The sequence below is a fragment of the Salvelinus fontinalis genome, chromosome 6 (assembly GCF_029448725.1).
Source record: "Salvelinus fontinalis isolate EN_2023a chromosome 6, ASM2944872v1, whole genome shotgun sequence".
Classification (NCBI taxonomy): domain Eukaryota; kingdom Metazoa; phylum Chordata; class Actinopteri; order Salmoniformes; family Salmonidae; genus Salvelinus; species Salvelinus fontinalis.
Window position 1 is genome coordinate 64,358,378 of NC_074670.1, and position 11,793 is coordinate 64,370,170.

Below are 11,793 nucleotides of genomic sequence, written 5' to 3' on the forward strand. Positions count from 1 at the left end.
TTCCACAATACTGGGTTGACAGAGGATACAACTCATTAGTTAGGAGTGTCAGGCATTCAGGCGATTCCCTAGGTGCACATGTGAGGGGGTGGGCTTGTGTGCTCCTGACCCTCGTACGGACCAGTGAGCAGCTAGCCCTGGTTAAATAATCAGACTGGACACCCAGAGGATTAAAGGGGCATGTTTGCAGGCTATTCTGCTGCTTCTGCTGCTGGATTGGGTAGTCTTCAACAACAGCTCACCCACACAGCTTCTGGTTTAGCGATTAGTAGTGACGTTGTTACAGCTAGTGGTTACGATACATTTGAAGAAAACCTGGACACAAAGCAAAGAGAACTCTTGGAGAAATTCTGTGGGGAAAACGTAATGCACTTTCTAAAGAAAGTGCAGACACTATTAATCTGCATCATGAAAATATTCAGTTATTTATCGCTTTCGAATACAAGTTAAATGACTCTCTGGCATCCAACGTCTGTCAAACAGATGGCAAAACAAATGCAGCTTAGGCATCAATTCATATTTTCTTCATAAGCCACTCAATTTTGGGTTACAGAAGTCTGCGGATGATTCCGTACCTCTAGGCATGAAGACATTTTTCCCATAGAGAAAGTATGTCAGTGCTACTGTACCACATACTGCCATCCAGGCCTTTCCTCGACGCCAAAGACTATCACCATATGGCTGATGCTGTTCTGGGCTGATGGCCCCTTGAATATCTGTTTAAATGTAAAATGACACCAGATCCTGTGGGAGGCCCACTTGGAAATGAAATCAAATCAAATGAGATACAGAGGGATGGAGTGAGAGGTGAGGGATGGAGGAGGGAGGCGGATGCATTTTTTCATGATGGAAGGAGATGCTTTCACAGCCATACAATAATTACACTTAGAGAAATCATTTTATGAATTGTTGTAGTTGCGGTAGTAGTAGTAATAGTAGTATTAGCAGTAATAGTAATAGTAGTATTAGCAGTAGTGGTAGTAGTAGTAGTAGCAACTCACAAAGACACTACACTTCAAGCAATAACTACAGTATTTGGCTCTACAATTCCACTTCTTCTCAATGCTTCTAAATATAACATTTGATGGTAACCGTTCATCTTTTCTTTCTCCAGGTCAGTTGCCACTAATCCACCCCATCATTGATTCATCATGTGCTGTGTTGTTTAACATCACACCTAGAGACTCATTCACCTTCAGCTCAACCTTCCCCTAGAAGGCCGCATGATCATTATGTGAAGGTTTCTGCAGACAGTGTTTGGCTTTTTATGAGCTAAGGTAAGTAATCAATTTAAATAATCAAAACACAGTTCTTGTGACAAAAACATATGTCAGCAGGACCGGTTACAAAATAGTTTACAAAAACCTATCTGAGCAACCAACCAACTGTGTGTGTGTGTGTTCAAGAAGCTCCCCCTCCTAACAAAGGAACACTGGCTTGTAAAACTGCAGAATGAGTCTATAATTGAAGACAGCTGTATCCTTTGATGAGAGGGCGGGGTCACAGCTCCAATTATCAATGGGGCCGACTAATCAGCTGCTTTGGACTTCAGGAAGCCATCCTGAAACACATACATACAAACAAACCCACAACACAGAAACTGGGGAATGTAACACACACGTCAGGTGTCCAGGGGGTGAGAGATGACTCTTGGGTCTAGCTAGCCACTAGCCCCATACATAGTTAATTACATGGAACGGCCCGGTGGTGGTCAACAATGAGACGTCTGATACATCAACCAATGTCCATGATGACGCCTGAGGGCCGGTGTTCCATCACACAACACCTCCCCATCAGAACGTGTTCTCCTTAAAGATCTTAGATTGGCACAGTGAAATTTTGGAGCTAAACTGTGAAAATATGAACATTGGTACATTTCATTTATAAACAAATGACACAAAGAAAAACATGGATGTCGCCACAACTATTCAGGTTACTAGTACTGTATCTCTGTTGACAGTAGCATGGTATCAGGTTACTAATATCTCTGACACTAGCATGGTATCAGGTTACTAGTACTGTATATCTGTTGACACTAGCATGGTGTCAGGTTACTAGTACTGTAACTCTGTTGACACTAGCATGGTATCAGGTTACTAGTACTGTATCTCTGTTGACACTAGCATGGTATCAGGTTACTAGTACTGTATATCAAGATAAAGGCGTTTGCCATTCAACTGTATTAGGGCAACATTTTGGAGGGACAGTGGAATCAAGCGGTCACATTTTGACTTAATGAGTGGGACCGTTTTTACAGAAATTTATGGAAACTTTTGCCTTTTTCAAGGCCAACAGGTCACTGCGCAATAGCGAGCAGTATTTTTCCCACAGTCTAGCTAGCTAGCTTTTGTTGTCGGCTAGTTTGCAGCGGCTGCAGCAGGTGTTATCAAAGAGGATGTTGTTGCTAATTTGTTAGCTTCTCACTTTACAAGAATACATTTCAAAAATAAGTCATTTTTAAATTATCATTATCTGGTGAGTGGAACTGTGGTTTTTTTTGCAGCGCGCTTGCTATTATTAGCCATCTCTTTTAAAATTACTTGTGTGTGAAACAATGCTGCATTTAAATTGTAAATGACAATATTTCAGCAACATGAAATCTTATTAAAATCTGTATACATTTATACACTCCCAGGAAGAATATGAAACCAAAAAGAAAAATTCTGACAAGCGACCGCTTAGATATGGTCATTTTTGCGTTTTCATAAATTCTTAGAATGTTTGGGAAATACGTACTGTATACTAAGGCATTTTTGAAAATTCTATAGCAATATAGAATGGGAAAGTTGGCGTGCGTTTGGACAATTAATAGACACTGGTGTAAATAAAACCGAATAAAAACATCTGTCTTGTCTAAGACAGGAGTCCACCAGACTGGTGCGATATAGTCGGCTATAGTCGGCACCAGACTGGTGCGCTATAGTCAGAGCAGCTCACAGATTACTAAACCTGTACATAGCCCATCTATAATTTAGCCCAAACAACTACCTCTTCCCCTACTGTATTTATTTATTTATTTTGCTCCTTTGCACCCCATTATTCTACTTTGCACATTCTTACACTGCAAATCTACCATTCCAGTGTTTTACTTGCTATATTGTATTTACCTCGCCACCATGGCCGTTTTTTGCCTTTACCTCCCTTATCTCACCTCATTTGCTCACATTGTATATAGACTTATTTTTCTACTGTATTATTGACTGTATATTTTGTTTATTCCATGTGTAACTCTGTGTTGTTGTATGTGTCGAATTGCTATGCTTTATCTTGGCCAGGTTGCAGTTGCAAATGAGAACTTGTTCTCAACTAGCCTACCTGGTTAAATAAAGGTGAAATAAAAATAAAAATAAATAAAATAGTAAATCAGAGCTACAGTAGACCTTTATACAAACAAGCCATTTGCCACACTGGCCTGCCATCATTCACTTTGAACAATACTTGCAGTCGCAACAGCACGAATTTAGATCATTATCACCAAAAGCCACAAAATACACCTGAATGGATTTCTGCGAATGTGTAAAAACCACGGGAGTCTTCTTACATTTGGGAAATTTAGAGTTTTATTGATCAAACAATTATGAAGAGGTAAGCTCTCTCTCCCTCAGGCACATCAACAAGATCAACAACTAACATTAATGCCACACAAAGCAAGATGAGCTAAAATCGAACGAAGGAACATTAGATAAACCCTCAAACTTTTTCAGCTAGTTGGACATCAACATTGCACTGATAGATGATGGGGAACTGTAGCCCCCTTGTCCTTCTGCAGCTTGCCTGCCAATGCATGCTTGTCAAAAACCAAGCACCCAAGCTAACTGGCTAAAGTTGGCTAGCTTGCTGGCTAGCTACTTCCAGAACCAAATGAGAAAACACCTCACTCTGACCATTCTACTTTGCGTAGCAGAGCTGGTTAGGCTGTTTATACATGTCATCTAGAGTGTTCTTGACTAACTGACTTTTTTTGCAGGTGTTGCGAGTTCGTAAATACATCAGTTGTTCTGCACTCTGGCACACTCAGACGAGAGTGCTCTGAAATCAGAGTAACGTTAGATAGCCAAAGTAAATTTGCAAACACAAGAAATATATGATATGAAAACAGTCATTCAAGTTTTTGTTAGCTAACCAAATGACACCTGCATCTCTAGCTGTGTATAGCCACCAAAAAACGATATGAGGGGAAAAAGTCAGTCACTCACCCACTACTCCAATGACATGACATCCTCATAGCAGCAAGCTAGCTATCTAGCTCAAGTTAGGCTCTGTGTTTTTAGCTTGCTACATAAATAGATACGCTAACCTATTAGCCACGTTATGGCTGACTTGTGACCATCGCACTTGCTAGTTTGATTGTATTGCCATTCCCAGCCTTAGTTACATTCGTCCGTTTTTGCCCAAAATATTGAGTCATTGAATCTGAACAAGTGAATCCTGAATGGAGGCAGCAAACAATGTACCTGGCCACCTGTGATTTACAACCTGATAGCAATATTTTTTGGACTACCAAGAAAAGTATTGGTGAATTATATTAATCATTCATTGAACTGCATCCATCTATTCTGCCAACAATGCCTTAGTGTACGTTATGGATCACACACGTTATGGAACACTTAACTTATTGAGGGCAGGGGGCAGCATTTTCACTTTTAGGAAAAATAGCATGCCAAAATTCAACTGCTTGCTACTCATCCCCAGAATATAAGATATGCATATTATTAGTGGATTTGGATAGAAAACACTCTGAAGGTTCTAAAACTATTTGAATCATGTCTGTGAGAATAACAGAACTTATGTAGCAGGCAAAACCCTGAGGACAAACCATTCAGAATTTGTATTTTTTTGATGTCAGTCTTTTCAAAACATTTTTTTAGAGACACCAGATTTCTAATGGACTTGCTTGCAGTTCCTACCGCTTCCACTGGATGTCACCAGTCCTTGGACATCGGTTGAGGTTATTCCTTTGTGTAGTGAAGAAGTAGGGCTATCGTAAATGAGGGTCACATGAAGTAAATATTTTGGGAGAGTCACGTTACGAAAAAAGTTGCGTCAGTTTGTTTTCTTTTTGTATTGAACACAGATCATCCCGTCTTCAAATTGATCGATTATTAACGTTTAAAAATACCTAACGTTGTATTACCAAAGTAGTTTGAAATGTTTTGGTAAAGTTTACATGTAACTTTTGATATATTTTGTAGTGACTTGGCGAAAGTTGGAAGCTGTGTTTTTCTGGATGAAACGGTCCAAATAAATTGACATTTTGGATATATATCGACAGAATTAATCGAACAAAATGACCATTTGTGATGTTTATGGGACATATTGGAGTGCCAACAAAAGAATTTCGTTAAAGGTAAGTCATGATTTATATTTTATTTCTGCGTTTTGTGTCGTGCTTGCAGTGATGAAATATGCTTCTCTCTGTCACGTTCCTGACCTGTTGTCTGTTGTTTTGTATGTGTGTGATGGTCAGGGCGTGAGTTTTGGGTGGGCAGTCTATGTTTTCTGTTTCTATGTTGGTTTTGGGTTGCCCGGTATGGCTCTTAATTAGAGGCAGGTGTTTTGCGTTTTCCTCTAATTGAGAGTCATTAAGGTAGGGTGTTCTCACTGTTTGGGTGTGGGTGATTGTCGTCCGTGTCTGTACCACACGGGACTGTAGCGTTTGTTCGTTCGGTTTGTCATAGTCTGTACCTGTTCCTACGTGCTTCGTGTTTTATGTAAGTACTCATGGTTTAGGTCAGTATACATTCGTTTTTTGTTATTTTGTAATCCTTCCCAGTGTTTGTTTTCGTGTTTCGTCGTTTACCTTAATAAATTCATTATGTATTCACAACCCGCTGCATGTTGGTCGAATCACTACTCCTCCTCTTCGTATAAAGAGGAGGAGGAACACCGTTACACTCTCTTTGTTTACTTGTGTGCTATCATCAGATAATAGCATCTTATGCTTTCGCCGAAAAGTTTTTCTGAAATCTGACATGTTGGCTGGATTCACAACGAGTGTAGGTTTAATTTGGTATCTTACATGTGTGATTTAATGCAAGTTAGATTTTTATATAATGTTATTTGAATATGGCGCGCTGTATTTTCCCTGGCTATTGGCCGGTGGGACGTTTGCGTCCCACCTGCCCCAGAGAAGTTAAAAACTTGGTTTTGTAGCATAAACTGGGAATTGTATATTTTTAAAGGATACTATGATTGTCTGTTTGTTTCATATCTGCAAAGTAGTTAAAACGCTGTCAGTTCCACTTTAAACTTGGTCACCGGGTACTTTGTGTGCTAAACTTGAAATGTTTTTTGCAATTAAGTAATAGTTGTAAATGTCTGTTGGGATATGCTTAATGGTTGTGTTTTTGTATTATTATGATTGGGACCTACTGGCTTATAATGTCCAAGTTTAAGGACTGCTTATCTTTAACATCATGCTGTGTGTGACTGCTGTCTTTCCATTGGCCCTATGCAGTGATGTAGTGGTGCCAGGAAAAGTGGTTAAGCTCTAATTTTGCCCAAAAGTTCCCAAAAGGCCCGCCTAGTGTTAAAAATCCCATATTTTCCTATGTTTTTTATGAGTTTTGCTATAGATTTGTCTGATTTTCACTCTCAAAATTATAGAAAAAAAATACAAAAAATGTGATGGTCTAAATCCACAAAATGCTTAAACCACGTCAATCTAATTGGGTGGGCCTATCAGGGCCTGGCTCCCCAGTGGGTGGGCCTCTTATCCACCCAGGCACATCGATGTCTACGCCCCTGATGCAAACAGCAAATCATGACAATTGCGCATCATAAATAGCCTACTAACCAACACTTTCCTCCAAACATAACGATGGTCATTATGGCCAAACAGTTATATTTGTGTTTCATCAGACAAGAGGACATTTCTCCAAAAAGTACGATCTTTGTCCCCATGTGCAGTTGCAAACCGTAGTCTGGCTTTTTTATGGCGGTTTTGGAGCAGTGGCTTCTTCCTTGCTGAGCGACTTTTCAGGTTGTGTCGATATAGGACTCGTTTTACTGTGGATATAAATACTTTTGTACCTGTTTCCTCCAGCATCTTCACAAGGACCTTTGCTGTTGTTCTGGGATTGATTTGCACTTTTCGCACCAAAGTATGTTCAGGAAACAGAACGCGTCTCCTTCCTGAGCGGTATGACGGCTGCGTGTTCCCATGGTGTTTATACTTGCGTACTATTGTTTGTACAGATGAAATTGGTACCTTCAGGCGTTTGGAAATTGCCCCCAAGAATGATCCAGACTTGTGGAGGTCCACAATTTTTTTTCTGAGGTCTTGGCTGATTTCTTGGCTGATGTCAAGCAAAGAGTCACTGAGTTTGAAGGTAGTCCTTGAAATACATCCACAGGTACACCTCCAATTGACTCAAATTATGTCAATTAGTCTATCAGAAGCTTCTAAAGCCATGACATAATTTTCTGGAATTTCCCAAGCTGTTTAAAGGCACAGTCAACTTAGTGTATGTAAACTTCTGACCCACTGGAATTGTGATAGTGAATTATAAGTTAAATAATCTGTCTGGTAACAATTGTTGGAAAAATTACTTGTGTCATGCACAAAGTAGATGTCCTAACCGAGTTGCCAAAACTATAGTTTGTTATCAAGAAATATATGTAGTGGTTGAAAAATGAGTTTTAATGACTCCAACCTAAGTGTATGTAAACTTCCGACTTTAACTGTACATCGTATAGCTCCACTACACTGCTTTGATACCCATCAATAGGTATTAAGAAGCGAGTATAAACAATACCCACTGAAAAAAATGTGGGTATACGGTTTATGCCTGTGTATACCCTCCACTACATCACTGGCTCTTTGTGTTTGAGAAAAAGTGCACCCTCCTACACGCTGGTATTACGTTTGCTGTCCTTTCAGAATCCCGAACCTGTCACACTGAAGGCCTGTAGTTCGCCACTGCGCAAACATGGCTCTAATAGATATAAAGGCTGTTAAGATATACATTTTTCAAAGCAAGGACTGTATACATTTGGCCTGGTGAAGTGGTTTAATGCACTGATTAGATGGAAGCTGATAATGATGAGTTTTTTGCTTCGCTGGTCTCATGATGAAATTACAAGCCTTCACTGTTGACACTAGCATGGTATCAGATTACTAGTACTGTATCTCTGTTGACAGTACCATGGTATCAGGCTACTAGTATCTCAGTTGACACTAGCTTGATTATGATGTCTGATATTGGTGATACAGTAGCTGTGTGCTGGGTCGGGGTCCACTGTCAAAGTGCACAGGTCAACGTTTACTGAGGAGGAGGACCGAAAGCAACAAGGGTTAAGACATACTAGAGCAAAAAGGATGGGCAGGTGATTGCCCCCCTTCACATAGGAGAACAGAACTGACAAAACAATATGGAGCTGATATACTGTTAAATCAACGGCCATTCATTCTTCTATTTCCAGGCATAATCGTAACCACAGATTGATGGAGTGGACTGCACTGATATGTCCTTTATAAAGCATGTCTGTGTCTAGTGTAGATCCCTAACTAGACCATCATGCCACCACACAGAGTGGGTTTTCCCAGGTGGCCAATGGGCTAGCGCAGCAAATAGCCCATCTGAAAAGACGCCAAACAACATCTTGATCGTGTGGATTGAAAGCAGCTGTAACAGGACAGGGCAGTTTCCTAATAAATTGTTAAGGGGACTCTTCTATGTATGATGGTGAAGGGCAGCTGAGTGTCGATGCTGTTTCCTCTGGGGAAACGTTGTTGAAAAGCCTCCTGCTGCCTAGACTACACTACTTTCAACAAACAGGCAGGAGGGTAATCAAATAGTAATCTTCCCTTTATAGAGCACTACTTATGACTAGGGCCTATAGGGCTCGGGTCAAAAGTAGGGCATTGTGTAGAGAAAAGGATACCATTTAGGACACAGATTTGTACTGAGGATTTGGGATAACAAGCCCACTGATGACCAATATGTTCATGTGCAGCACCATTAAATGTAATGAGAAAATATTAGCTTATTTTTATGACAATCACTTTGTTGTCATGGGGGAAACATTATCTGAACTGCGTTTTGCTTCTCCACACAAATGTATGCAAGGCACACAGCCACACTACATGATTTATGATCACACTATTTCACACATTACAAGACAAGTAGACGCATAGCTGGCACTATTTCTTCTGCATGCTGACGGAAATACTGTGAGGAATACTGCCACTAAACCTGACTGGATAATGAATCAAATGAAGCCAACAAAGTTAAAGTCATCACAATCTGTGATGTGAATTTATGCCATGTCTTTCTAAAATGTTTGTTCACAAACTGGAACCGTATTCATAGTGTTTCAGAGTAGGAGTGCTGATCTAGGATCAGGTCTCCCCTGTCCATGTAATGTTATGAATTATGATCTAAAATGATAAACTTATAATAGATAAGTTAACCTAACCTAACCTACTCTGAGACCCTTTATGAATACAGGCCCTGAGCTTGTTTTGTCATAGTTAATGAAGCCAAGAGATATTCCTTACCCCCAAGGCCGGGTCGAAGACGATTATCATAGCCATCTAGAAGTCTGTCAAGGATCCGTGTGAAGAGAGTGATATTGTTCTTGAAGGCATCTGTTGTAGGATCAGCAATCACTGGCCTGGGAGACAGACAAGCCAGATTGATGAGGCCTTTGCATAGTTATTCCAGAGGGAATGAAAGAGGAGTTAAAGGTAAGAGAACACACACACACACGCACCCTCCCAGATGACCCAGTTCTGTGCTGAATATTTGTGTGCCATCTGATCGGGGAGCAAAAACACAATTGAATATGCAAATGTCATCAGAGCTGTATATTCATGAATCCAATAATCGGAAGAGGCATAAATTCATTAAATGTGCTCTCATTGCATGTGATTGATGTGGATAATTACTTGGTTAATCAATTGACTGACATATTGGTTCCTTGATTGATTGTATACTAATATCAGTCTACAAGCTATATTCATGAGGGCACTTGCTACAGTGACATAAGTGCAATGTGCCACAAATGCTGGAACCATGAGACTTCCTGGTCAATTTGAGAATTACACTACCTTACTAAAATAAGATGTGTTACACTGTATAGGCTATACACTACAGATACTGTACGTTGGCCATACAGTACATGGTCCCACTTTACAAAGTGTCCCAACAACAAACGTATGCATTCCTATAGTAGTTACATAGGTACAATTGAGATAACTGGGTGATCTCATGGAATGTCATTCCTTGAACATTGAAATCAAGTGCTATTTACATATTAGTGACTCACGCTCAATGGCATCTGAAGTGAGCGCTGCTTTTTCAGACTGAGAGTATTGACTGTACTCTATCGCCACCCACAGGAACATAATCAGAAAATCACCCACTTCATTAATCTCACAAAGCCCCCCACGTCGACAAAGCCTGATTGATGTTCACCATGTTAAATATATAGGCTATTCTTAGGTTAGGCTACTAAAACATAGTATCCCTACATTCGGTTATTGTAGTGTACAAAACTAAAAGATTTAAATTCCAAAACCCAGATATAGTTGTATACTTTCAGTCTTCCTGTGTAATGTGGCAAAACATAATTGATCAAAAAAAGATTATTCAAGGACTTACCTCGTTTGCAAGAGGACCGTCAGTGTAAGGCAGATGAGTAGACATTGAAAAATGTAGTCTCTATTCCTCATAGCTGCATGTACACCTACACACCCGGGAAGACAATACATAATGGTGCCATAATGGATCAGCTGTTGATTTTGCGTATCTTGTTCTAGGTGTAGGCCTATTTCTATGGGAATATATTCAAATTAACACACAATAAACACAGAGAATAAATACCTAGATTCAGTATTACTGGAAATAACTCATTTGAATGCGCGTATAAAAAACCTACATCACATTTAACATTTACACCATGTTAACTAGGGAGACTGCAATTAGAATTAATTGACACATAAGCCTAGCATGCCTCTGTTGAATAATCATTCCCACTGTCTAACACTAAACATTTAGCGTTGTTCAAAAGAGCGTCTCCTTCTCAACCACCGTTCTAAAATCCCTTGCTCGTGTGCAGAAATGTTTAAGGGGTATCCCCACTGAGATAAACTCTACATGATATCTAGGCTAGGCTACTTACGATGTATGAGATCAGCGGAGACACAGACAGGAACTCTCATATCTTTCTCATCACAAAACGACTTTTCATCAGCGAGGAGACTCACCTGGAATGCAGGACGGAGCCTAATTGAAAGCAATTATTCGTACAGAAATTGAGCCAGATGTTAAAGTTGAACCCAATGGAACCACTACGATGTGCCGTCTCTCAAGATGGAATGAGCAAGCCGCGCGAAAATAACGAGTGATACTTATCATAAATTCAATAGATCACAGTTATGGCAAATTATGCACTGTCTTAATAATTTAATAGCGGATAAATGCATAGTCCTTGATGTCACTGGGTCTTGTTCAGCATGTCATGTTTTCCAATTCTGCTTCCAATTCAGTTTACCTCGTGACAGGGGAAAGGCACACACGCTCAGGCGATTCTCTCGCTCCTCTCTCACACACACACGCACACACACACGCACGCACACACACGCACAACTATAAAGGCGGATGCTAAAGATTGATTATATCCTAAGGTTTTAAACAGATGTAACAATTTTCCAATTAATTAAAAACATTTAATTAGTACACATTAAGGTTGACCAATATTTGCTTATACATTTAAAATAAACATTTCTGTAATATTCTTGTTTAACCCAGTAACTACACAACAGTAATAGCATAATACATATGTAAT

General features: G+C 39.8%; 1 protein-coding gene across 5 annotated transcripts in view; it reads right to left on the bottom strand.

Annotated features, from left to right (window-relative positions):
* LOC129858294 (gamma-aminobutyric acid receptor subunit alpha-2) overlaps window positions 1-11,560 on the bottom strand; it is a 52,464-nt gene extending 40,904 nt beyond the window's left edge. For 2 of the 5 annotated variants that reach the window (XM_055927430.1, XM_055927434.1), the window contains exons 1-3: window positions 11,128-11,560; window positions 10,608-10,692; window positions 9,503-9,618 (exon numbers count right to left, since the gene is read on the bottom strand). In XM_055927430.1, the coding sequence (XP_055783405.1) occupies window positions 9,503-9,618; window positions 10,608-10,692; window positions 11,128-11,167 (241 nt within the window). In that variant the 5' untranslated portion in view covers window positions 11,168-11,560. Of the gene's footprint in view, window positions 1-9,502; window positions 9,619-10,607; window positions 10,693-10,829; window positions 11,096-11,127 lie in introns of those variants that run through there. The other 3 variants (XM_055927431.1, XM_055927432.1, XM_055927433.1) reach the window with 3 other exon arrangements.
* Between the last annotated feature and the right edge of the window lie 233 nt (window positions 11,561-11,793).